This window comes from Zosterops lateralis (assembly GCF_965231275.1).
Source record: "Zosterops lateralis genome assembly, chromosome: 9".
NCBI lineage: Eukaryota > Metazoa > Chordata > Aves > Passeriformes > Zosteropidae > Zosterops > Zosterops lateralis.
In genome coordinates, this window is record NC_139769.1 from 30644965 (window position 1) to 30669522 (window position 24558).

At 58.7% G+C, this 24558-nt stretch overlaps 1 protein-coding gene across 1 annotated transcript; it reads left to right on the forward strand.

Moving 5' to 3' along the window:
- The first annotated feature begins 8092 nt into the window (after positions 1-8092).
- CRIP2 (cysteine rich protein 2) lies at positions 8093-22656 on the forward strand. The gene is made up of 8 exons (XM_083867757.1): positions 8093-8194; positions 17536-17630; positions 19524-19581; positions 20093-20233; positions 20413-20481; positions 20939-21033; positions 21311-21368; positions 21532-22656. Exons 1-8 carry the CDS (start codon positions 8152-8154, stop codon positions 21597-21599), a joined length of 627 nt encoding a protein of 208 aa, XP_083723883.1. The 5' UTR covers positions 8093-8151; the 3' UTR covers positions 21600-22656.
- Positions 22657-24558: the final 1902 nt, after the last annotated feature.

Below are 24558 nucleotides of genomic sequence, written 5' to 3' on the forward strand. Positions count from 1 at the left end.
TCCTCTCCTGTGCAGTTTAAACATATCCAGTGCTTCCTCCTCCTCAAACTGGCAACAGATGCAGGGCTGGGCCTCTGGATGAGCCCTTTGTCCACACCAGCTGCTGGTCCTGTTCCTCCAGGCCTACCTCTAGCATGAGGCAGAGAGACATCCTGGGGGGGCAGCAGCCCAACCTGTGGGCAGTTCTGAGCTCTGCATTGCTCTGTCCTCTGAGATGAGCAGCAGGGGCTCCGTGTTTGCTCTCATTTGCTGCTCAGGAGTGCTAAGATTTACTCTGTGGCTGTGAGGAGCTGTGCACCCTGGCGGGTCTAAGTGCGTGCTGTGCTACAGGTCAGGGTTTCCTGTCCACAACTTAAAAGTGGGACAGGACAGCCATTCCTGAAGGATGTGCTCATCAGGAAGGGCACAAAAGCCCTCAGGTTTTGAGCAGCACCAGTGACCACTGGCAGTTTTACTTTGTCACCATCAATCCTTGGGATTAACCCTCTGTACCTGAGAGACACCGGCTGGAGGAGGGTTTTGTAACACTTCTGTCTCTCTGTGAGGGCAAGTCCTCGTGGATTCCTTCCTGTAGCAAAAGGAAATCTGAACACATCACTCTGGAAAACTCCGTGTCCGAACTGGCCCCTGCTGTGCCAGGGGCTGGGGGAGTTGGGCCAGCCCGGGGCGCCAGAGCTGCTGCTGTGCTGGGGATCCCGGGGGATGGGTCTGAGCTCTAGCGGTGAGCCTGGCGAGAGGCGGCTCCGGCTGCACTGAGAGCGCAGGAACCACTTGGGGGTGCCAGCCCTGCGGTTTCCAACAACTTAAAAGCTTTCTTGGAGCGGCTCCAGAGATTGCTCTGGGAACTGCTCCAGGCAAGGAGAGAGAGCACGTCCTGTGCTGCCCTAAGTTTGAAGGACCCTTGCGTGTCCTTCAATAGAGATGCTGTTTTTTCATGTGCAGTAGCAGACTCCACTGCCATGTATTTCACTGGCTTATGTTTGTACCAGCTTGGGAGGAGGGGCTGGAAGATCCCTTCACCAACTGAAGGAAAATGCTGGCTCTTGGAAAGAGCAGGAGTGGTAGGTCCAGGCACTGACATATCCAAGCCCAAGGGGTCACTCTCTTAAGTGGCTGCTGTCACTGAGCCTCTCCTGTGCCGACCTCTGCTCTGTATGCACATTCCTGTGCTGCTGCTGCAGAAATTACTTTTGGTTATTTGCCCTCCTGCTGTAGAGCCTTGTCAAAATAGAACAACGTTCATACAGCTGGGGCCATGTCCCATTTTCCAGGTCCCTTCCTCCCCTTGCTTCCCAGCTCCTAAAGAGCCCCTGAGATTGTAGTGGGGGGGAGAGCCTGGAGCTGGCAAGTGCTTGCCCACCCAAAGCAGACCAGGTCTATTGGGATGTAATAAGTTTTGCCACGTGCATTTGGGTATTTTCCCTTTGCTGTGTGTCCCTGGCATCCCAATCCTTCACTGGCCTCTCTGCCATGCAGACGTGGGAGCAGATATGTCAGCAGGCTCAGCTGGGATCCCTGGGAGGGGGCTGTGCTCCATGCTCACGTGGATGGGGCATGCTGTCCTCCAGATTCAGTGCCATGCTTGCCAGGCTTAAAAAGAAGCAGGAAGTTGCTCAGGAAAGTATTTAAAAAACAAAACAGAAATCCAAACATTCCTACAATGCTTTATGCCAAAATGCTTTTGTTACAGATTTAATTTTTTTTAAGTTAACTTTAGTATTTTGAGGGGTTTTGGTTTTTTTACATTGCATTTTACCAGCTTGTCAGTAGCAGCTCCCTGTGATCTCTGCTTTTGCTGCTGTAACATGAAGGCAGCGCCCTGACTGTAATAGCACTGATGAAACAATGTGAAAAAAAGCAAAGTATGACCAAAACTAACAATTCTGAACCTGGCATTCCTGCTGTGGGAGGAGGGCTGTAACCGGGACACTATTGGAGAGTTGCAAAGCAAAATACATGCTGAAATTTTCTTTTGAAATGGAAATTTGGAGCTGGTGCCAGCTCTGCTGCGGGCTCTGGCTCTCTGCAAGTGTTACACAAGCCAGACCTTGGGAAGCTGGAGAGGCTCTTTGGGATGGGTGGATTGCATCATGGTGGAGCTGCTTCCCACTGCCACGGGAGGAGGGGGCACTCACCTGTTCACAGGGGGCATGGAATGAGTTGTGGCACTGGAGGTGTGCCAGCCTGGGGAATTTCTGGGAAGAGCACAAATAAGATCTGGCAGATTTTGACTGTGAGGAGGAGGAAGGAATTTGACTCATTTACAGAAACTGGACCTTGAATCTTTTCTATTTTCCTTAATTCATCAAGAGGGCACAGACTTAAAAACACCATTAACCCAAATAAGCTTTAGCAGCAGCATTAAGGGGAGAGAAAGATCACTGTAGAAAGGCAAGACGAGGCATGACAGCCCTCTCCAGCTGATGAGAGAGGGTTTGTTTGAGGTTTTTCCTGTAAATGTAGTCAGTGCCTTTCAAGGTGAGCCTGCAAGAGCCAACAGTGATGGGCTCTGCCGCGATCCCCATCTTCAGAATATGAACATGTCTTGAGTGTGGGTGGTGTTTATGGCCCTTCCCAAGGGAGGACGCTGGGGTGGCCCATGTCCCCCTATCCCTCCCACCCTCATGTCCCTTCCTGGGGACTGACAGAAGGGCTTTGACCTGCTTGAGCAGCTTTAAAACTTGATGGAAGACTCAGTCTCTGACGATCATGTTTCACCCGTGCAGAAAGAGGAAAGCTGCCTCAAGAAAAGACACACAGTAAATTCAGATAGGTTGTGGGGCTGGGGCTTGTCTCCACCTCTTCTTCAGCCTGGAAGAAAGTCAGGGCAGGGCAGGGTTGAAGCACACTTGATTCCTGCCCTGGGCTTTGCAAGTTCATTAACCACATTCCTGGAATGAGAATGAATAACAAATTCAGCATCTTTCTGCAGACAGCTTCCTCCCTTCCCTCCTGCAAGGGGACTCTCCACCTGGATCCAGTGCTCCGTGGGATGCTGGCAGCGTCACGGTGAGCAGATTTGCAGGTTCTGGCTGGAGAGTTTCAGCCAAGTTGTGCTCGTTCAGAGATTTTCCATCTGAGCAGGAGTAAGTTTGTTCCCCCTGCCTGTGCTTTGGTTGTCCCCAGGCATGACAGGAGGGAGGTGAACGTGTGGAGTGTGTGGATGAGGAGCCAAGCTGTGTTTTCCTGCATCCCAGGAAAATGCCCATACTATCTGGTGGGAACCAAGGCCAAATGCATCCTAGTGGGTGGGTGATGCTGAAGGAGAAGATGGTGCCATGGGGGCATTGCAGCACTCATGAGGTGCTGGATTATGTGTGTCCAGTCCCTTCCGTACCCCAGGGGTGTTACCCCTGCCCTTGGAGGGGCAACACGTTGCGACGTGGATGTGGACCCTCACAGAGGACAGCAAGTAGCAGCAGGATCAAACATGGAAGGGTCCTTTATTATCTGACTCCAATAGCTTCTATACATTTTGTACAGAGGGCCAAGATTGGCCCAAGGAGGTTACAACCTCCTGACTCCATTGGTCAATATGACCATCAGTCAAATTCTCTCAGAGAACAACTATCCAAAACATACTGATAAATTCTAAGAATACAATATTGTTTACATGAAGCAGCGTGAGAAAGCTGCTGCAAAGACTCAAACACTCGAAAGTAAGAAAGTCAGGGGCGACACAGGCGCTCACTGAGAGTGTCCTGGAGGTGGTGTGCATGTGGGGCACAGACACATGAAAGCTGGGCAGTCACTGTGCACACTTCCCCTGCTGCTGTGCCAGCCCTCAGAGCCACATTGCGCCACAGCCAGCCCAACCTCTGGCCACAGCGTGTCCGGGGGGGGCATGGGATGGGTAAGGCTTAATTACCAACTGGCCTGAGCTGAACTTTGCCACTGAAGCCTGGGTCTGAGCACAGCCCGTTCCTTGGGACACCCTTTCTTTCCCTGGAAAACCTGGGGGAGCACCGCCGGTGTCAGCTACCCCCACCCCTGGCCACCCTCTGCACTCCCACCATGGCTCTGATGTGGGTTTGAGTGCTGTGCCCAGGTCTCTCCAGCTGCTTTCCTGCCTTTTTTTGGTTGGAACACTGCTTTTCAGGCACTGCCAACCCACTGCACGGTGGCATCACGCCTGCCCCATGAGGGCTCACACAGAGTGTCTGCATCCTCGGCACCTCCGTGCAGCCTCCAGGGATCCTCATCGGCCTGGCAGCCACGGCCCCTCGGGAAGCGGTCACAGGGACAATGGGGACATCCTTTCCAGATGGCAAGGACAAGGGGGATATCTGTAAAGCTGTTAATCGCAGGCGTGACAGCGCTATCGGCCCTGCCCGATAACAGCAGGGGCTCGGATGCCTTTTAAAGGAGAAGTGGATGGCTGGAGCTGCAGGGGCCGGGGCCGGGCGCTGACGTGCCAAGCCCCGGCCAGTGGCATGTGCTGCCTGACAAGCCCCAGCCCCTGCCAGCCCTCTGCATGCCCGTCCTCTGCTCCTCCATCTCTTCCCGTCTCTTGCTAATCCTTCCTAAGCCTCCGTGCTCCTTCCCGAGATGTGCGCTGATTCTCTGGCCACCCTTCGGCAGCAAGGCTGAGTGCCCAGCGTGTGTGGGCTGTCCCCTGTCCTTGTGGCTGCCTCCCCACCCCAGCCAGCCCCAGGCTCCTTGTGTTGGGGGACAGATTTCCCCTGTTCTAGGCAGGGTGCTGCCCTGCTGTGCTGCCCCAGATTGCCGTGTAGGACAGCCAGATCCACACTGGCAGGCATTGCACATCCAGGAGGGCTGTGGAGAATAAATGAAATAAAAAATAAAGTGTTTTTCCAGGTTTTGTAAAAGGCTCTTTCTGTTGCATCCCATCACAGGGAACTACTCCCAGGCCATGAAGGGAAGCCCAAGCACTTTTTCCATGGAACTCCTGCCTAATGCAAGGATCTGAGGCAGAACTGGTTATAGCTGGGGTGGCCCGTGGGCAGTGGCTGTTATTTGCCATGGGCAGCAGCCATTCTTAACCACCAGCCCCTGGCTGTGGACTGTGCCTGGGACACGGGAGTTTCAGAGGTGAAAAAAAAGAGCTGCAGCATGTTACCCTGGGGTGACCTTGTCATGAGGGACAGAGGGCCCTGGACATGTGGCTGCACACAGTGCACCAGCCAAGGGTCTGCAGGCCACACAGGGGCCACTGATCTTTGGGCACACCAAGCCAGCAGCAGGGTTTTTTCCCAAACCATTTTTTATTCCCCCCCACTCCCCAGCCTCTTCTTGCCCTGTAACAAATCCAAGGGATCCTAGGTGCCAGAAAACATGAGAGCAGAGGAAGGCTTTCCAGCCCCATCTCCCCTTAGGAGCAGCTCTGTCTGGGTCCATGAGTTTTTGTGGTATTTGTATCTGAATGAAGAAAAAAGAGCTGAGGGGAGTCCGCTCGAGGAGGAGGAGAGAGGTGAGCCAAAGGAGAGGCAGCCTGGAGGGAGTTAACCCTTATTTATTCCTCACTTTCCCTTAATCTCTGTGCAAAGCTCTCCGGTTGACCTGCTCTAGGCAGAAGTCCCAGCCTCGCACCTTTTGCGGGCTCCCGGTGGAGGCAATCCCTGCCCCGGGGCCAAGGCCAGCCACGCACGCTCGGCGAAACACCCGCCGTGCATCGCAGCGCCTGCCGGGCCCTGGGGCAGCCGCTGCTGCCCGGTGAAGGGCTACAGGCAGCAGCTTTAGGATGAGGGCTTGCTTCAGTCTCAGCTCCAGCCGAAAAGGAGATGCTGCAGGGACGTGGCTCCTGCTCAGCATCCCTGAGGGAAGGGGCTGGGCTAAAAACCCCCGCTTTCTCGCGGAGGAAAGCCCCCTCTCACCCCCGGAGCGGGTAATTGCGGACACGGCCGTAGCAGCGGCAGTGCCCCCAGGGCCGTGTGCCGGCCGGAAAGCCAGCTGCCCTCAGTAGCTCAGGAAATCCCGGGGCTGCGTGGGGCCGTTGCCCTCGGCTGAGACATCCCCGGGCACTGCTGCAGGGGGCATGGCCCATGCCAGAGACCTCCCTGGCCGCTGAAAGGCGGCTTTGTCACCCGCTGCCAGGGAAACTCCAGCTCAGCCCTTGGGCAGGGATGGGGCCCTCAAATTTCTGATGGAAAATGCATCCTTTTGGTGAAAATTCTTAATGTGCTGTCTGAGGAGAGGCACAGCAGGGCCGGGGTGCTCCTCACATGCCACCACCCCCCTGCCTGCATCCTGTGTCCCCTCAGCAGCAGCGGTTCCCTGCCTGGCACTGGCCGTGCTATCCCCATAAAAGCTCAGCCATCCCTTCTTGCTCAGCCTTGAGTCACCTGTCCCCGAGGCTCCAGGACGTCCCTGCCCTCCGTGCAGGAGCGTGCCGAGCCTAAATCGGGGAAGATTAAGACACGACCAGCTAAAGCCACTTTACTTTTGAACCAGCATATCCGCTTGGGATTTAGCGCATTTGCAGGCAGGGATTCACACCTTTAGGTGATTTGTCTTAATTCCCCCCAGTCTCTGTGTGTGAAAAGCCCTTGACCGGCCCCTTCTGCGTGCTGGTTCTGCAGTGTGGCAGAGCCCAGGCTTTCCCCTGTGGCCTCCCCAAACAGGCTGTTGGGTGAATGCAGTCTTCTTCCTCCTTCCCTTGCATCCCTCAGCCCCCAGGGCTGGAACACCAGCTGAGGCTGCCTCAGAATGTGGGATGTGGAGGATTTAGACAGGACACCTTTTTCAGGATGTCCCCGCAGCGCGTAAGACAGGAGCTGTTGCAGGCACAGGGATGCAGTGCTGGCACCTGCCATGGGGTGCTTTAGGGCTGCAGACGTACCGGGTACCACAGAGGGACACACAGGAGTGCTGTGGGACTATGCTGGAGCAGGCAGCTGCTCTTCTGGAAACCACAACCTCCACAAATCCCCAGCTCCTGCCCTGTCCTGGTGGCTGCAGGCCTGGGTTGGGACACACTGGCTCCGCGGTGGGACACGCAGGGCTGAGCCCCTCCCGGGGCCCGTGGGGGCCGGGGCGCCCTGGAGGCACCGCTGCCACCTGCCCCGCGCAGGGACCCCGCCGGCCACAAAGCCACACATTGTTGTGACAACAGCCACACATTGAGTGACAGGGATGCCTGGGCCTTCTAACGCAGCAGGGTGCACGGGCGATGGAGAAACCCGCTGTCGGGCATCCCTGGCCCCTCCGGCCCCACGTAGTCGCCGGCAGGGTCACTCTGTTCCATCCTGGAGCCCCGGGTTCCCTTCCCAAGGCTGCCAGGGGCCGGGCGGGCGCTTGGCAGCTGCACCAGCTGCCGGCAGAGAAAGAATTCTGTGACAATGGCGGCGGAGCAAAGCCAGGCTGCTGGCTGATGAATAATGTAAAGCTGCACTTGCAGAGCGGCAGATGTCCTGTTTACCAACACGGCGGTGCAGCGCCGCAGCTCCCCAGCCACGGCTCCTGTCCCCCTGTCACCACCGCTGTCACCCCCTGCCCTGCGCCCACCGGAGCACGATCCGGATACAGAGGGGTTCCACTGCATGGCCATGACATCGTGGCTCTTCGAGTATCCTCAGTGCCTTCACGGCTCCCCGAGCATCCCTTTGCAGCCGGAGGGGTTTTTGAGATGGGAGTTTCCATGGCAACGGAGCGGAATGGCGCCGGGAGCCGCGGGATGCGGGCGCTGGAGCCGGGCAACGAGCGGGGCCGGGGCGGGGACGAGCTGCGGGGGATGGGAGATGCCCGAGCCCCTCTGCGGCGGCTGTCCGGGACCGCCACCCCCCTCTCATGTCCTGGGGGCGGCTGCTGGCCGGACTCAGCCGGGGAGGCTCCCGGCCGGTGCCTTTGGGGCCGGTAAAAGCCCACAAGTCGCGTCGCTCAACTACAACCTGTTTATTATTGTGGAGGTTTTTTCCCAGGCAAGGGAACTCGGGAGCACTCATGTCCCGACTTTGGTCTTCGGGGATGGGAGACAGGGTGCTCTCTCCGCCTCCGGGACCGGACACCTGCTGCGCCGGGCTTGAGCCGGGCCGTACCGAGCCGTACCGAGCCCGGCGACCGCTCGGCGGGCAGCCCCGCCCCGGCTCCCCCCGGGCGGCGGTGGGCGGGGGCCGGGCGGAGCGGGGCGCACGGCGCGGCACATCACAGCACGGCACGGCTCGGCACGGCTCGGCTCGGCTCCGCTCTCCCGCCATGGCATCCAAGTGCCCCAAGTGCGACAAGACCGTGTACTTCGGTGAGCGCATCCCCGGGACCCGACCCCGCATCCCCCTTCCCCGCATCCTCGGGACTTCAAACCGGTCTCCCAGCCTGGAGCCGGCGCTCATCCTCACCTTCCCCTTCCCTGAGCCTCGGTGCATCCCTGCTTTCCCTTTTCCCCCACGGGGATGTGTCTTCCGGTGTCCGCTTCGCCGCAGCTCCTCGCGGGGCTCACCCGGAGATCTGCCCGGCAGCAACTCCTTCTCCCCCGCGGCGCCCCCAGAGTGGTCGCGGCCCCTCTGCTCTCCCCGCATCCCCGGCTGTGCCGGGCTGCTGCCGGCTGGCCCTGGGGCAGGGGACGCAGAGGATATGGGTGACCCCGGGCTAGCTGGGCTGAGGAGGTGAAGCAGACGGTGAGGAGCCCTGGGTGGTGTGCCCTCACCTGAGGTGCTGAGAGTGGTGTGGCTCCTGTCCCCAAAGTACCTGCTGCCTTGGGTCAGGGGAACCCAGCCCACCCGACACCAGCCCACTCGACACGGCCAGTACCGGGATGGGGACTCCCGAGATTCGCAGGATCTCTTGGTGCGGGGAAGTTGGCAGTGGCAGGTGCAAACAAAACCTTCTCCCAGCCGGTTTCTTTGATTTCCTGCAAACCTGGCCCCGGGTGTGCCATTCACCTCTCCCTGTCTCGCCTCGCAGCCAGCCCCCAGCGGGCTGTTCCCAGCCGGGCGAGCTAATGAAGGGTTTGGAGTTCTACGGAACTTTTCCAAAGGCAGCTCCTGGGCTCGGAGGCCCATCTCAACACGCCTGGGCTGCGTTAGGGCAGCAGCGAGTCCCTGCAGGTCTCCAAGGGCCCTGCTTGGGGTTGTGGCTGGTCAGGATCTCTGGGAACCGGGGCTGGCATGTCTCCTGTCAGGCGGAGCGGGCTGAGCGCCGCCGCCCGGCTCGCAGGGAGGTGAGAGCAGCGTCTGATCCTCGGCCTTGGTGCTCCCGAGAAGCTGCCCCAGCCCGGAGCCTCCCCGGCAGTGACCTGACCCCCTGGGTGAGCACCCTTGCGGCTCAGGATGGCTCTGGGATGGATTCAGAACTCCAGCCCGAGCTGCCTCTGGACCTGCTGACCATGGTGTCCAGCTGGCCTGGGAGTGCATCCCTGCTGCCCTCCCTGCCCATCTCCTCCCGCTGCTCTGGGGTCCAGCCCCTGTTGCCCCAGTGTGTTTGTTTGCTGGAGAAATACCAAATGGTCTTGATGATGATTGAGCATTGGAGGCATTGGTGCTTTCATTCTTTTCCGGCCATCTCCAAGTAAACACAGGGAAATAGGAATTCGCTGTCTTCCTCCTTTAAATAAACCTATTTGTGTGTGGGTGGGAAGGGCTTGGCCCCTTGGATATCTTTCTTTGTGTGAATCTTTTCCTTTTTAAGAAAATGGTGCCTACCCAGCCAGCTGGGCACTGACCCGGGGCAGAGTTGCTCCTCTCGCTCCAGGGATGAGCCTGCCCTGCGTGGGGGGGAGGGGGGGGGGCTGTCGGGGTCGGGCTCAGGGACTCCTGCCTTGCCGGAGGAGGAGGCCAGGCGTGCCAGGAGGAGAAGCACCAGCCCCCAGCAGTGTCTGTGCTCTTTTTCGTTCCCCACGTCCTTGTGGGTCTCCTGAGGATGTGGTCTGGGGGGGAACAGGGCTGTACCCCTGCCCCAGCTGCGGGCCCGCTCTCTCCCCGGGAGGGTTTCTGTAGGTGCAGAGGTCCTTGTCCCGGTCTCTGCTGCTCCGCGGCTCTCCGTCCCTGCCCCGTGTGGGACACCCGGCCCTACAGGCGGGGAGGAGGCAGGTGCCTGGCAGTGGGGCAGTGCCAGCCCCCATCCCACATCTTCCCGCAGGGAATGCTGCCCCTGCTGCCCCTGAGAGAGACTTGGGGAAAGGGGGTGCTGGTGAGCTGGAGCGGGAGCAAGCCAAAAAACTCCTCTCTGCTTAAGAGCTGAGATAGGCTGGAGCATGTCCCTGTCGATGCCTTGAGCCTTTCCTTGAGGAACCGCCCAAGCTCTGGAAGAATAAACCTGAGTTCGTTTATTCAATATATAAAAGCTCCATGCAAATTCTGAGCCGTCTTTCCGGGATGCGGATCTCGGGCTTTCCTCCCGGTGGGCCGCGTGGTTTGGTGGGAGCCGACGGGAGCTCCGCGTCCGCGGTTTGGTGTCGCTCCTGAATTCCTGGACCGGCCCGAAGCTTAGCGGGGAGGTGATTCATAAAGCCTCGGTTGTTCGGGAGCCTCCCTGCCTGTGCTGAATGAGCGCTGGCAGCTCGGGCTGCCCGAATGCCTGGGATTGCAGCCGCGGGTCATGTGTGAGAAATGCCGCCGGCTCCCGTTCCCGGCCCCGCGCAGCGCGCAGCGGCTGCCCAGCGCCGGCACTCCCGAGTACCAATGGAAAACTCATTTCCAGCATGCCTGTTGCTTCATGCTCCCTGGAAAAATCCAGTGGGCTCCTCCCTGCGCAGTCAGAAGGATGTGGGCGTTTCCTGAGCTACGGAATGAGCTTTTTTTTCCTTTAAAAAGCACAGAGAAATATAAAAACAGGGTTTGGGCTTTTTTTTTTTTTTTTTTTTTTTTTTTTTTTTTTTTTTTTTAATAGGAGGTTGAGGTCTGTGACATTGTTTCCAGGAGCAGTTGGGGCTAACTTTCCTGCTTTGGGAGGTTGGCTGGATGAAGTGAATGGTGAATGTTTAACTGGAGGAGCAGCCGGTGGGTGCAGGGCCAGCTCCCATCCCACACTGGCAGGTGGCAGCGGGCTGGGCTCGGGGTTGGCTTTAGGTTATCACTTCTGGCAGGAAGCTCCGGAGGGACCAGAGTCTCCTGCAGCCAAACAGCCACACATTTCCCCAGCTCCCTTTCGCACTGCTAAGCCTTAAATGAGTTTTGCAGGGTCACCGGGAGGAGCTCTGGCCAAGCCTTTCCGCCTCCCATCCTTTCTTCCCAGAACAGCGGGGGATTGTGGCAGCAGAGGGTTTCCTGTTTTCCCATCCCGAGCATGAGGCAGACACAATCCCCAGGGATGCAGCAAGCAGATGTGCGGCGGGTTCCGGCTTTTGGGGAGCTCACTACCCGTGCTGGGGAGTGTGAGGGCTGGTGGGAGGCTCTATTTGATTTGAAAGGGGCATCATGAAAGGAGGTGGGAGTCACTCAGTAGCCCCCCAGGCCTAAAGCTGCTCTTCAGGGTTGGTTTGCCAGTGGAATTCCAGAGCAGGACTGAGGACACAAACACATCCAGCTGGGAAGTGAGGAGGGCCCAAGCCCAGAGTCCTGCCAGGGGCCTGCAGTGGATGCCTGACCCCGTGGTCACACTGGGGCACAGCAGGACAGGGGGTGCAGCCAGGTGTGGGGTCCTCTCCCTGCAGAGCACGGCACCGCTGGGTCAGCCCGGCGAAATTCAAGCTGCAGAAGCCACTCTGCAATTAATAAGTAACTGCTGTCCTTGGCTTCAGGCAGGGAGATGGTTGGGCAGGAGGGCTTAATTTCCATTACAGCCATCCCTAACAAAGAAAGTGGCTCTTCAAGTGCAGCCGGTGCAGTGTCGGCACAGCCGTGGCCCTCCAGCACAGAGCGGGCTGGGCTCCTTCGTGACTGCCTCCTCCCAGGTCTGGGAGTGTGAGTGGACCTTGCAGAATGTTAACTAAGGATGCTCCACTTCCCTGCTCCCCGTGCAGAGCCCTGCTGGGGGGAGGGATGTCTCTGTGGGAAGCTGAAGAACAGACCGATTAGCATCAGTTTTTCCCTCAGGAAAAAAGGCACAAAAATTATCTGTAGGAGTGTGGAACAAGGCAGTGTGAGGGCTGGGTCCCCTTGCTCTTGTGTCCCGGGCTTTGCTGGGGCTCCGGACAGTGTGGTGCTGCTCCTGTGGCTGTGGGTGCTGGAGGCTTGGAGCTGGCAGGCAGCTCTCTGCAAACCCAGGCCCAGTCACTTTGGTGTCTGGATTATAGAGTCCTGCACCCGTGTCCCATCTTCTCGGCAGACAGAGATCCTCATGTTCCCAGGCTCCGTCACAGTCCCTGGCAGGAGCACAGGGATGGGGAGAGGTGAGGTAATGGGACTAGAAAGGAAAGTCAAGGAAAGGTGGAGCAGGAACACCCAAGCAAGAAGTCATGGAAAATCTGTCACCACTGTGTTGCAATCAAATGCAGAGCCTGGACCATGAACCGTGATGCCACTTTTGGTTGTGGTGAGGTTGTGGTGCCCATTGCTCCTGCCAAGGGCCCTGATGCTACCAGGGCAGTGATGGTGGGAGATAGGTCCTGGCATGAGGATGGGGAGAGCTGTCCCACTATCCTGCTGTGCACTTGCTGGTGGGGAGCACCACCAAGGGAGGCCCTGACCATCCCCAGCCCTGGGCCAAACCCTGCTTGGAGCTGTGGGGGGCCAGCAGGGTGGGGAAGTGAGGAGCCATGGAGCAGGAGAGGCACTTTGACAAGCTTGGCTGCTCCAGCATGTCCCAGAATCCTGCTCTTGCTGAAACGGGCCAGGAAACTGTCTTATTCTCCTGGCACTGCCTGCTAGAGATGACATCTCAGTGTGCAGAGGCAAGGAACAGAGTGCTCTGAACCAACAACTACCCAGGGAGTGGTCTGCCTGTGCCCAGCTCTCACTGCCCGCTCTGCCCTTGGATCTGTTGGGTGAGGGGAGGGCTGCAGGTGGGCCTCTGATGTTTCTGCTGGTGTCCCTTGGCAGTGTGGGCTGCAGCCCTGGCACCCCCCAGGGTCCTGCCTGCCACGCCTCACATGCAGGGCTGCTATGCAGCTGGAAAGTAGCTGATTCCTTGGGCTCAGCCCTCGCTGAACCCAGTGCCTGGCTGGAAACACCACTGATCCTCTCCCAGCACAACACAGCCAAGCTGCCCAACCTCAAATGCATCCCATTCAGATGCTGCTTGACAAAGCCCTGTGGAAAATGGCGAGGGACTTGCTGGAGGCTGCCCTGGCCCTGCAAACCAGAGTGGGAGCTTGGGAGATTGCTCCTGGCCAGGGAGGTACCTGCAGTAGATGAGGCTGTGTCAGGGGAGAGGCAGGGTGGACGGGAGCAGTGCTGTGCATCAGGGCTGTGGCTGAGAATCAAACAACCTTCTCTTGCACCCGAGTGGCTCGGCTGTGCAGGGGCTCAGATCCCAGGGAAGACTTTGTCTCTCCCCTTGGCTGGGAGTGGGAGCCCTCCCTGGGATATTCCCTGTTCCCCCCCGGCTGTTCTCTGCAGCAAGGCCGTACTGAGCTGGCTTTGTTGCACACTTGGAGGGAGCCCAGCTAGCTGGAGGGCTGCCTTGCTTTGCTGCAGGGAAGCTAAATATATATGTTTGGCCACAAATCAGGGTGCGGTGTAACTGTCAGCACCGGCTGTGGGATGGGGGAGAAGAGCTGCCCGGCAGTGCCTGAGGAGGGCAGGGCTGGGGATGGGGCAAGGGGCACGGGAAGGCAGTGCAGACTCTGGGCAGGGCAGCCTGGCTGGGATATAGTTCAGCATGGCAAGGGCAGGAAATCCTCAACCTGTCCTTCCACCTTTTCCATCTCCTGGCCGCTTTTTGAGGAACTGGGGAAGGGATGAGACTGCTGGCTCATGGATCTTGGCTTTGTTTCCAGCCATTTACCAGGCTCCTTTCCTTGCACTTTTTTTTCTTCATTCCTTTGTGTCTGCAACTGCTTTGAAGTGCATCTACAGTCAGTCTGACAGCATCCCTCTCTGCCAGGGATGCCTATCGCTGGATCCTGGTGGGGATTTGGCATCCTTACTTCCAGACTGGGCTTCGTCAGCCCTTCCCCGTGCCCTTCCAGGACTGTGGCAGGATGGATGAGGCACAGCCCAGCCTTTTGCAGAGACGCAGCTGCAGCAGCTACGGTTCCTTCTGCTGAATAAGCCTCCGCCTGGGAACAGCACTGACGTCAGGCTGTGGAAATACCTGTGCGAGGGCCTGGGGCTGGCTCGGTGCGGCCAGCGGCACAGAAACTGGGAGGAGAGATGCTCTCTTCCCATCCTGAGAAAATGCGCCCACCTCTGGCCTGTGCCAGCTGCTTTGTCTGGGCACGGCGGGTAATTAAGGGCTGAGCCGCGTTGTCTCTGGGGCGAGGCTGCTCTGGAGCCATGAGATTAGGCTGCCTTGACAGTCCCCTCGGCTTTTTGCCTGCTCCTGGCCTTTGGTGTCCCTCGGCAGTGTGGGCTGCACCCCCTGCACAGAGCAAATCCATCCCACAGCTACACGTCCTGCAGCCAGACGTGTACCGGGCTGTGCCTCTACCTCTCCTTAGGGATGTTTTCCGTGGGGAGAGGTTTATCTTCTATGGGCACCCCGTGCCCACCCCCACCCACGGCAGTGTGGGTAACACAGGGCTGGCAAACCCCTGAGTCACACACACGTGGCAGAGGCCAGATTCCTGCAGTCAAGCACCCTTAACCCTGCCCTTCCAGGGGGTGCTGCACAGCTGGTTTAAGTTTGGCTGGCTGCAGGGCTGAGTGTGTAAGGTGGGATTCAGGGGCCAGGGCAGGATGTGCATGCTCTCAGTGGGATGTGAGAGCACCGGGCACGGCCTTTGGTGGCAGAGGCTGGGTGCAGTGACCCATCTGCCCCGTACCATGCCCTGCTCCCTGCTCAGAGCCGGTCACAGCCCCCCACTGCCCGGCCCCGGGCTGCTCCTGCAGTGCCAATGCCGGCTCACCTCGGGGTTGCGGGGCTCTCCCGGCAGAGGGCGGATGTGGTCGGAGCCTTTTCCTCTGGAGCTGATGCAATAGCGGAGCAGCTGCGGCCAAGCGACAGGAAATCTGGGCGCTGGTCCTTTCCCTCCGCAGTGATTTATGGGATGCTGTGGCCGCAGGCTGCTGCCCTGGAAATGGGCTGGGGTGGCTCCAAGCTGCTTCCTCTGCTCGGTGCAAACAATGCCTTCTGGAAAGCCATCCCGGCTGTGCCGGTCCCGGATGCATCCCCCGGGAATCCTTGTTTGCAGCCAGAGGATGCCGGACCAGCCTCTGGGAGGCATTTCCATGTGGAGGCGAGGGCAGCCCCCGTGGTTGCCGGGCTGTCCCTGTGCTCCGGGTGCTCCTGGCCGCCTCCTCCCGCCTGTCCCGTCCCCTGCCACGGGTCGTGCGTGTCACTGGGATCACTCTTGCCCTGCGTGGCCCAGGGATGCGTTGGCAGGGGGGGTGCATCCGTCAGGGAGGAGAAAGGATTTCCATCTGCTGAAATATTATTATTGGAGGAGGGGCGGTCATTGGGGGAGCATTTTGTATCGCGGGAGCAGGAAGGAGCTGGTGGGGGCTGTGGCCAGCTATCGTTGCCATGGCCTCTGGAAAACATCCGCCGGGAGCTTCCTCCTCGCTCTGTACCCGTGGCCGTGATGGCGCTGGGTCGGGGCAGGGGGGGAGCTGGGGGGTGACGCAGCCGGAGCACAGCCTGGCCTGGCTGTGTGTGCATCCACTGTGACAAAGCCGAGTGGTTCTTTGGCCCCGAGCCCCTGGCTCGGCTTTCAGCCCATCACGCTCCGTTTCCCTCCCTGGTCACCCCGGGGAGGAACTCGTTCCTGCCGGGAGGGCTGGGAGGATGCAGGGCTCCTGCGATGGCCCAAGGGCAGTGGGGTGCTGGGACCTCTGTATTCCCATTGCTTTTGGGGAATCCCTGGGGTCTGGGGGGCCTGGGGGCTGTTCATCCTGTGGCTGATTCTCTACTTCCAGAGAGAGATGAGGGCTGCAGAGGAAAAGAAGGGCAGCTCTGACCCTGGCCCCTTCCTCATGTGCTGCCTTTGTGAGGGGCTTGGGGAGACATAAGCCCTCCTGAGCCCTTGGGCTTGGAGCCAGCAGGGATTAGCCCTGGCCACTTCAGGTGGGCAGGCACAGATCCCTGGCTGTGGTGAGGCATCCCTTTGCCCTGCTGTCTGCTCTTGCCTGGGCTTGGTTCAACAGCCTGTGTGTCATCAGCAGGAGGTGGATTTGGAGTTTCTTCCAGCTGATGCGAATCCCCGAAGTCCATCTTCCACGCGCTTGCTTGGGGATACTCTGAGGAGTCTCCTGTGCACCCTGTGCAATGGCTCTGCCTCGTCACACTGCCCCTCCCACCGCCCCTCCCACCACCGGCCGCCCTGCTTTGCACTGGGATGGAATTTTTGGGTGTCGATGCCATCGTTTCGGCTTATCTAGGCCTTGTGGCATGTCCCGGATGCAGCTGTTTGCCTTGGGAGGAGCGTGGCTCTAGAAGCCAGGACCTGCCCTTTGGGGAACTCTTGACCCCCATCTTGACTGGATGCAAACAGGTGACATTTGCTGAGGTCCTCAGGGGGAAACCCGACATCACTGAGGAGGTCTTCTCACGGAGCGGGGCCGGCTCCGGTTGCGCTTTTATTTGTTGTTAAATATTTTATTTGGCTCTCCTGATTTAGTTTTACGGCGGCTTTAACGGGCTCACACTGTTTTCCAGCTGTCTCTGCACATGTGCAGCACAGAGGGAGGGCCAGCAGGAATCCGTGGGGGGCACAAGGCAGCCTGCAGCAGCCCAGGAGCTGGGAGGGAGAAGGGACAATGCAAGGCTGGGGATGCAAAAGGAGCATCGGCAGCCTGTGCTGTGTCCCAAGATGTTCCTGGAGACCTACAGCTCAGGGCCAGATGGAAGGATTGTATTTGTATTCATACAAGCAGTCTCAAAGCATTTGCCTTCCCTGAATTTGCCCACGGATGCTTTGACACTGTTTTCAGTGCTGGCAGCGAGTTGCTCTGCAGGTTTGTGGCCATGCAAGGACTGTGGCTGTGCACCCATCTGCCTGTTCCCGGGATGGGGGCAAGTGGGACAGGTGTTTTTCAGGGCCAAACGTCCATCCTGGGTGACAGTGGAGGCTGTCTGTCATCCCCTCCTCCTGGGAGCATCTCCGGAGCTGCGGCTGAGGCTCCCCAGGGAGAGGCTGGGTGTGCGTGGGGGGAGTGTGACTGCACGGGCGGGGTGGGCATGGAAACGCCAAATATTTGAATGGGACTGAAGTCATTCCGGGTAATGTGGTGGGTAAAAATAGACACGGGGAGTAGGAAAGAAAATGCTACTGTTGCTGGACTGGTGCGTGGGAAAGAGTGGCTATGGGATGGCAACTGGGTGGTGTCCTGCCTTCAGCTGGGATAGGGTTAATCTTCTTCTGAAACAGCTGGTGCAGTGCTGTGAGGAGTCAGAGACCAGGAGAGGGAGGGTGGGGGGGGGGGTGTTGTGTCCACGTCCCACAGGGCTGCAGGGGCGCTGGGGGCTGCAGCAGAGTGGCTCCTGTTTCCTGCAGTGTGGCTGACGTGCACGGTGTGTGCAGCCCCTCTCAAGCGCCGCCTGGCTTCCCCAGGGGCTTCAGCGGGTGCTGGCCAGTGGCTCACCCCTCTCTCGTGTCCCCTGCAGCCGAGAAGGTGTCTTCCCTTGGCAAGGACTGGCACAAGTTCTGCCTCAAGTGTGAGCGCTGCAACAAGACCCTGACCCCGGGTGGGCACGCTGAGGTAAGAGCTGCCAGGGCGGGCGGGGTGGGAGCGGTGCACGCAGGGGGCCGGTGGGATGGGAATCCCGAGAACAGGGCTGGGGCAGATATCTGATGCCACGCGGAGGCGCTGTCCTGCGGCATGCAAGTCCAGCAGAACACACTGCGGCTTCAAACGCTGCTGCTGCAACTCTGAGTGCTTTTGTGCACAGCCTTGGGCAAGCCACAGAGTGGTGCTGGCACCACGTCTGGTGTCCCTGCTCTGTCACCCTGGGCTCCTAGGCAGCTGCAGTGGGGCTTGGCATGCTCCAGTAAGCACTTGAAGCTCCGTGCACTGGACAGACTTGTCTGGACATTGCACAGGCTTTGGAGAGGTGTGTGTGCTGAGAGCCTTCACTGACCTGTGCTTAAAAACACCAAGAATTAGGAATGCCTGTGTTGCCATGGCAACGAGAGCTCTCTGTGCCCTGGAGCTTGTGCTGGAGTGTGATGCCGCTGCCACTCCCCAGCACTGGGGAGTGTGAAGGCGCCATGCTGGTGGTTGCAGCTGCTCAGGCTTAGGATCAACTGTATTTTTCCTGTGCAGTGTCCCTGTGTGACACCCAGTGCCCTGGGTTTGCACAGCACCTGTCATTCCACAGTGTCACCAGCTCCTTAGCTTGTCTCTAGCAGGCAGCACAGCTGGGAGCAGCAGGGACAGCCATGCTGGTGGCCCCCAGCCCGTGGGGGAAGCAGGCCTTGTCCTGCCAGAGAGGTGGATCTGTGCTCCAGGTCAGGTTAACCCAGAAGATTTGCTGCCTCTCCATATAAGGTTGGATTCTGTTCCCATAGGGGGAAGCAGCCAAGCCCCACTAACTGTGCCGACAGCATATTTGGCCCTTCCCTGCTTTTTCTCCCTCCTTTTGAGGAGGCTAGGTTGGAAAGGTGTCGCGGGGAGACCAGTTAAATGTTTACCTTTCCCTCTGGCATGGTAACGCTGTGAGCACGCTCATATTTAAGCCTTGCAATAATTTGCAGCTGCCTTTGGGCAGCCCACAGCCTTCTCACTCCCCCAGCCTTACCCCTGGCTGTCCTGGCCCTTGTCTTTGGCACGGCACCTCTGCTCAGCTGCCACCCTGCTCTTCATGGGCAAGGAGCCCTTGCCTTGCAGCAGAAGGGTGGAAGGGAGGAGCACGGAGCAGAAGCAGGGCTGAGATGCTGAGTGGGGCCAAGCAGGCAGTGGAGTGGGATCCTGCCTGGCCATGGGCTCCCAGTGGGTTTTCTGTCCAGGGAAGTGTGTGTGGCAGTCCTGCTGGCCCCCTGCTCCAGCCACAAACACTCCTTCTTTTCTGTTGGACTGTGTTCCAGCCATGAGAAATGGCTGTGGGAGTTCCGGGGCTTATCGCTCTCCTCATGCCTTCCTGTGATAATGGCCCCAGACGATAGTGGGGTCGATAGCAGCTGGGCTGGAACCAGCACCCATGTGGGTCCTCTGATCTCAGGCCAAGGAGAGGGAAAGGCAAAGCTCAGAGCTCCCACGGTGCTCTGAGCACCCGAGAGTGGCCTGGCTGTGCACAGGATGCTGAGGGGCCGAGAGTGGCCTGGCTGTGCACAGGATGCTGAGGGGGTGAGGCCATGCCTTGCTGGGCTCACTGCCACTCGGCTGGGCTGGGGCATGGAGCTGCCCATGGCTGAGCTGCTGTGGCCACTGGTGCTCCAGCCCCAGGGCATGACCTGGGTACAACAGCTCGAGTGCTTGATGCAGGCAAAACCCCCGAGTGGTCAGGTCGGGTTAGGCTGATGCTGCAGACCCTAAACTGGGTGCATTTTAGGGTGTAGGCATGGCCATGGTGGTCTTGGCACACCAGAGAATGAAGGTGCTCCTGAGGGAACCGTGGTCACCACTCAGCATCCTAACGCTGCCCTCTTTCCCCAGCACGATGGGAAGCCCTTCTGCCACAAGCCCTGTTACGCCACACTGTTCGGCCCCAAAGGTATGTCTGTGTCCCCCCTGCCTGTGGTGCTGCAGGAGGGGCCAGGTCCCCTCATCCCCACTGCTGGCCTCAGCAACACCCCAGATGCCAGGCTAGCATGGGCTAAGCATCAAGCCAGCAAATTGCAGTCCCAGGCCTGCTGTCTGCTTGTGCAGAGGGAGAGAAGAGCTGCCAGAGGGAAAGGAGGGAGGGAGGGATCTATTCTGACAGTTGCCCGTTTTATTTTTATTTTTATTTTTATTTTTATTTTTATTTTTATTTTTATTTTTATTTTTTTATTTTATAAAACCAAAACAAAACAAAACAAAAACAGCAAATTCCCATTCAGACAGAAGGTGGAGTTACTCTCCTATCCCAGATGTGGCTGGAGAAAGCCTGGGTCAGGGGAAAGCAAGCTGGGGCTGAAGCGCAGCAGTGGCCCCTGGCTCAGTGGGGCTGGGGGAGGTGGGACAGGGGGCTGGGGGATGATGGAGACCCCAGGGCACTGCAGCCTCTCTGTGCCCCTCTGCAGGGGTGAACATTGGTGGTGCCGGGTCCTACATCTATGAAAAGCCTCAGATCGAGGGGCAGACTGCTCCGGGACCCATCGAGCACCCGGTGAAGGTGGAGGAGAGGAAAGTGAATGCTGCACCTCCCAAGGGACCCAGCAAAGGTGAGGGGCAGGGCAGGACAGGCAGCCTTGCCCTTTGCCATGCTGTGAAGCCAGTGCAGGGCCACTGTATTTGGTGATGGTGTGGGTTGCAGGGTTTGTGTGTGGGGTCCACCCCACCCTGGTGTGTCCTGGCTGAGATGTTCCCCCACTTCCCAGGCACATGTCCTCTTTTCTTCCAGCCTCCAGTGTCACCACCTTCACTGGGGAGCCCAACATGTGCCCACGCTGTGGCAAGAGAGTCTACTTTGGTAAGGTGGCGAGTGGGCAGTGCGTGCTTGCTTCCAGGTGGCATGGCCCCATGGGGTGGCATGGCCCTACAGGGTGGTAGGTGGCACGACCCCATGGGGCTGGGCTCTGTGTAGGAACCCTGGGGCATGCAGAGAGGTGGGGAGTGGGGTTTGGATCAGAGAGGAGGTTGTGGGTGAGGGGCTGTGCCTGAGGGGCTTTCAGGGGAGGGTCGTCTTAGGTATACTCCTGACTGCAGGGCTTTATCTGCATTGTATCCCTTACTGTCACCTCCCACGTGGTAAGAGCTGTCATCAGTCATCCCGTGTCACCTGTGAGGCACCAGAGGGGTGGGAGGGATGTGAGAGGCTGGAGATCCTGAGGGCTCTCCTGGGATTTTGTGATATCCCCATGGGGAATGCCCCCCTTCAGCATGTTGCAGGGGGCTGGTGTGACCCTCCCTCCTTTGTCCCACTCCAGCTGAGAAGGTGACTTCCCTGGGGAAGGACTGGCACCGTCCCTGCCTACGCTGTGAGCGCTGCAGCAAGACACTGACCCCAGGGGGCCATGCTGAGGTAAGGATGTGCCAGCCTCAGAACCCTGGCCTGTACACCTGGAGATGCCAGTGGGGCATGGCTGAGATATCCCAAGCCATCCTGATGGCACCCACTGCCTTTGCAGGAGGGCAGGTCTGGGAGGAGCAGCCCCCTCAGCCTGGGGAAGTGCTGGGGTTCTTGGGGTGTCTGCAGGGGAAGAGCAAGAGAGGTGCCCAGCCAGGTGGACATGTCCTGTGCACTGGATTTTCCCTGGCCCCCAGCCCAGGTGACAGGTTTTTCTCTCTGTCCCACACAGCATGATGGACAGCCATACTGCCACAAGCCCTGCTATGGGATCCTCTTCGGGCCCAAGGGTGAGTGCCTGGGGGCACATGGGATGGGCACCCAGTCCAGGGGCACGTGCTCTGTGTGGGCTGCCACTCCCAGTGCTCATGTCTCCACCTAGAGGGGACATCTCTCTGGAGCATGCCAGCTGCTCGCCCGTGTCCTCACCCTCCTCCTTCTTTCCCCATGCAGGTGTCAACACCGGAGCAGTGGGAAGCTACATCTATGACAAAGACCCTGAGGCAAAGAACCAGCCCTAGACAGCGTCCCTGCCTGCCTGCCCACATGCTCTGTGCCCCTCCTGTACTAACCTCCTGCTCCCAGCCCGAGCAGACCCTCACCAGGCTGGCCACGGAGCTGTGCCCTCTCTGCTGTCTCCACTCCGGGCAGGACATCCCTGCCCCAGGGTTATTATCATAGTCTCTAATATAAGCTTCAGTGTTTTAAGGCAAAGGTAGAAGGTATCTCTGGTGGTTCCCAATGTGCTCTGTCCTCCCCAGGCCTCCCACCAGCCCCCTGAGTGTGGGAGGCAGCAGGGCTGGTATGGGGCTGTCCCTGTGTGCAGGTGGGTGGCACCCTAAGGCTGAGGGTGGGGGAAGGTGATGGCAGGAGTCCTACCACGGGAGGGTGCTCCATGCTGTCCCTCAGTGCTTGAGGCTGGGGTGAGGGTGCTCAGCTGTGTTCCTCACCAGCTGCTGGAGATATGTGACACCTGGCAGCACTGCCCTTCTCCTGGCCCTTTCCAGGCTCCATGCCCTGGCTCTCACTGTCCCTGGGTCCCACAGCTAGCCCTGTCCAGACTTTAGGTCTGGCACCTCCCTACATCCCTATCTTTGGATCCCTGTAGGTGCACGCAGGCAGGTGGCCCAGCCTGCTCTGCAGGCTGGTTTAGGTTGGTGCCCCACCCCAGCCTGATCCCCCTAAAGGCACAGCCTGTTCCAGGGGGCACCTGGCAGCTGCAGCCCTGGTGGAGGGGGCTTCCGTCTCCCCACCTTTGGAGGACAAAGCACATTGGGCTGGTGGCCCGGGCAGCAGAACCTCCCCCTGCTACCCAGAGCCAGAGGTTTCTCATCATTGTTGTTTATTTATAAGCAGTTGTACATGTGTTCCTTGCTTTGGAGAATGACACGTGCCCCCCATCTCACCCGTCCCCCATGCACACCCAGCCCTGCTGCTGCCCAGGAGAGCAGGGAGGGGGCTGGGGCAGGGCACCCGCTGGGGCAACAAGCCCTGGGTGCCAGCACCCTGCTCTCTTGAGGCTCCCTGTGCTGCTGCAGGGCTGACTTTTGTTACTTGCTGACAATAAAGGTTTTGAGAGATGTGTCGTGCAGCTCAGCTCCAGGTGGAGCGGCAGGGAAGCTGTGCACACCACACAGCATCCCTCAGGTCCCATGACAAGGTGAGACCCTGCTGCTATGGTCCTATTCCAGCTGGCTCCTCCTGGAGCCTGACTGAGCAGCTCCAGTTGAGCCCGAGCTCCTCCTGAGGAGCTGTTCCCTGCACTGTGAGCACAACAGGTTTATAGAAAGCTGTGTTGGCCCTGCAGATGGGATGGGATGGGATGGGAGGGGATGGGATGGGATGGGATGGGATAGGATGGAATGGGTCCTTCCCAGCACTGGGAAGTGGGAAACTAGTGAAGTTAAAGAGCAGGTGCTGTTGTTCCCCCCAGCCTGGGCTTGCTGAGCAGGCCCAGTTCCTGAGTGGGGCTGTCACTGGGAAAGCTCAGTCTGGCAGCAGCAGGGCAGGAGTGCAGTGTGGGGGCACTGGCCAGCTCCTGGGAGCTGCTCTGTCCCCAGCCAGATACTGGCCCTGCTGCCAGGCCTGGTTTTAGACATCCAGCTATTCCCCCTCAGAGCTGGGCGTCTGGAGAGTTAGGCATGGAGCTTTGGGCTGCCAAGCCAAACAGCGGTTCTGGGAACTGTTGTTCGGGCTCGTCCCTTCTGTCACGTTCTTGCATGAACCCCATTGGGCTGCCTGCTGGCTGTGTCCCCCTGGGCACCCAGGCATCCCACTGGCCCCGTCTGCTGGGGAAAACAGAGACCTGGTGGCCCCCGTGATGTGTTGGATCCAGCCCCAGCCCAGAGCTGCTCCACTGCCGTGCAGGAGAAGGGGTTGTTTGCCAGCCACAGCCCCTGGCCTTGCTCCTTGCTGGGCACAGCTGGGAAATGCAGCGGGCACAGCTGCAGGGCAGGGACAGCAGGGATCCTGCGGCTGCAGCGGTATTCCTGGCTCAGGCACTGAGCTCTGCTCTGCACTGCATTCATGCAGAGCAGTGTTTTTTCCCTCCTGGCAGCAATCCCAGCGGCACAAAACCTTTTCCCAGGCACAGAGGGCTCGGCAGCACAGCTCCTGGGTCGGGGAATGGGTTCAGTGTGTTCGTGTGTTGGTGGGGTTTCCATAGAGACCTGACCCTGCGGATGCTTTTTTAGGGACAAGGCTGCGCTTTAAATCAGAGCAGTGTTGCTCTGCCGGCTCCTCCCCTGTCCCGCAGCTGGGCCCTCACAGCCAAAATTTGCCAAGTTTGCCCCGTGCAGCATCAGTGGTGCTGAGGTGGAGGGGTTCCCATCGCTCATCCGGGGCCCAGCGTAGCTGCCAGCAATGCCCTTGGCACGAATCCATCTCCCCTTGCAACTCTTATTTCCCATCATCAATTAATAAGCTTAATATACCAGCCTCTCTGCTAGACTGTGGCAATCTCCTGCAGTAGGAAGCTGCCCTGATGGCCTGCACAGGCTGATTTTCCTTCCCAGCACCTACCTGGCCCCATACTGTGCACCAGCCAGGCTCAGTAATGCCAGCAGGATCCCACCATGGGCTAGCTTTCCCCTCAATTCGTTTCTCTTCCTTTTTTAAAGTTAAAAAAAAAAAAAAAAAAAAAAAAAAAAAAAAAAAAAAAAAAAAAAAAAAAAAAAAAAAATCCTTACATTTTCTTTTCCCCATGAGGGTTTTGCTGAAGAAATGCAATGAAATTAAAAATAGACAAAATTCAGCTGTGCTGCACAAGGGAGTGCAGGGAAGTCTGCAAGTATCACAGCATCCTGCTGTGCCAAAGGGAACAGCCTGGCTGCTCAGGCTCTGGGTGGGCAATGGCTCCTACTCTCAGGTAAGTGGAGGGACTGGGCACCTCTCGTGACACAAAGTGTCCCCCAGGTACAGCAGGTACCCACAGGGTGGGTGTTAAGAGCAGGAGCCTGAAGGCTGTAAGAGCTTTGAGGT

Excerpts from the sequence above, each read along its gene's own strand:
- CRIP2 (XM_083867757.1), top strand. The coding sequence starts at position 8,152 with ATGGCATCCAAGTGCCCCAAGTGCGACAAGACCGTGTACTTCG. Across the intron at positions 20,234-20,412 it reads TCCCAAGGGACCCAGCAAAG|CCTCCAGTGTCACCACCTTC; the intron begins GTGAGGGGCAGG and ends CTTTTCTTCCAG. Across the intron at positions 21,369-21,531 it reads GATCCTCTTCGGGCCCAAGG|GTGTCAACACCGGAGCAGTG; the intron begins GTGAGTGCCTGG and ends TTCCCCATGCAG.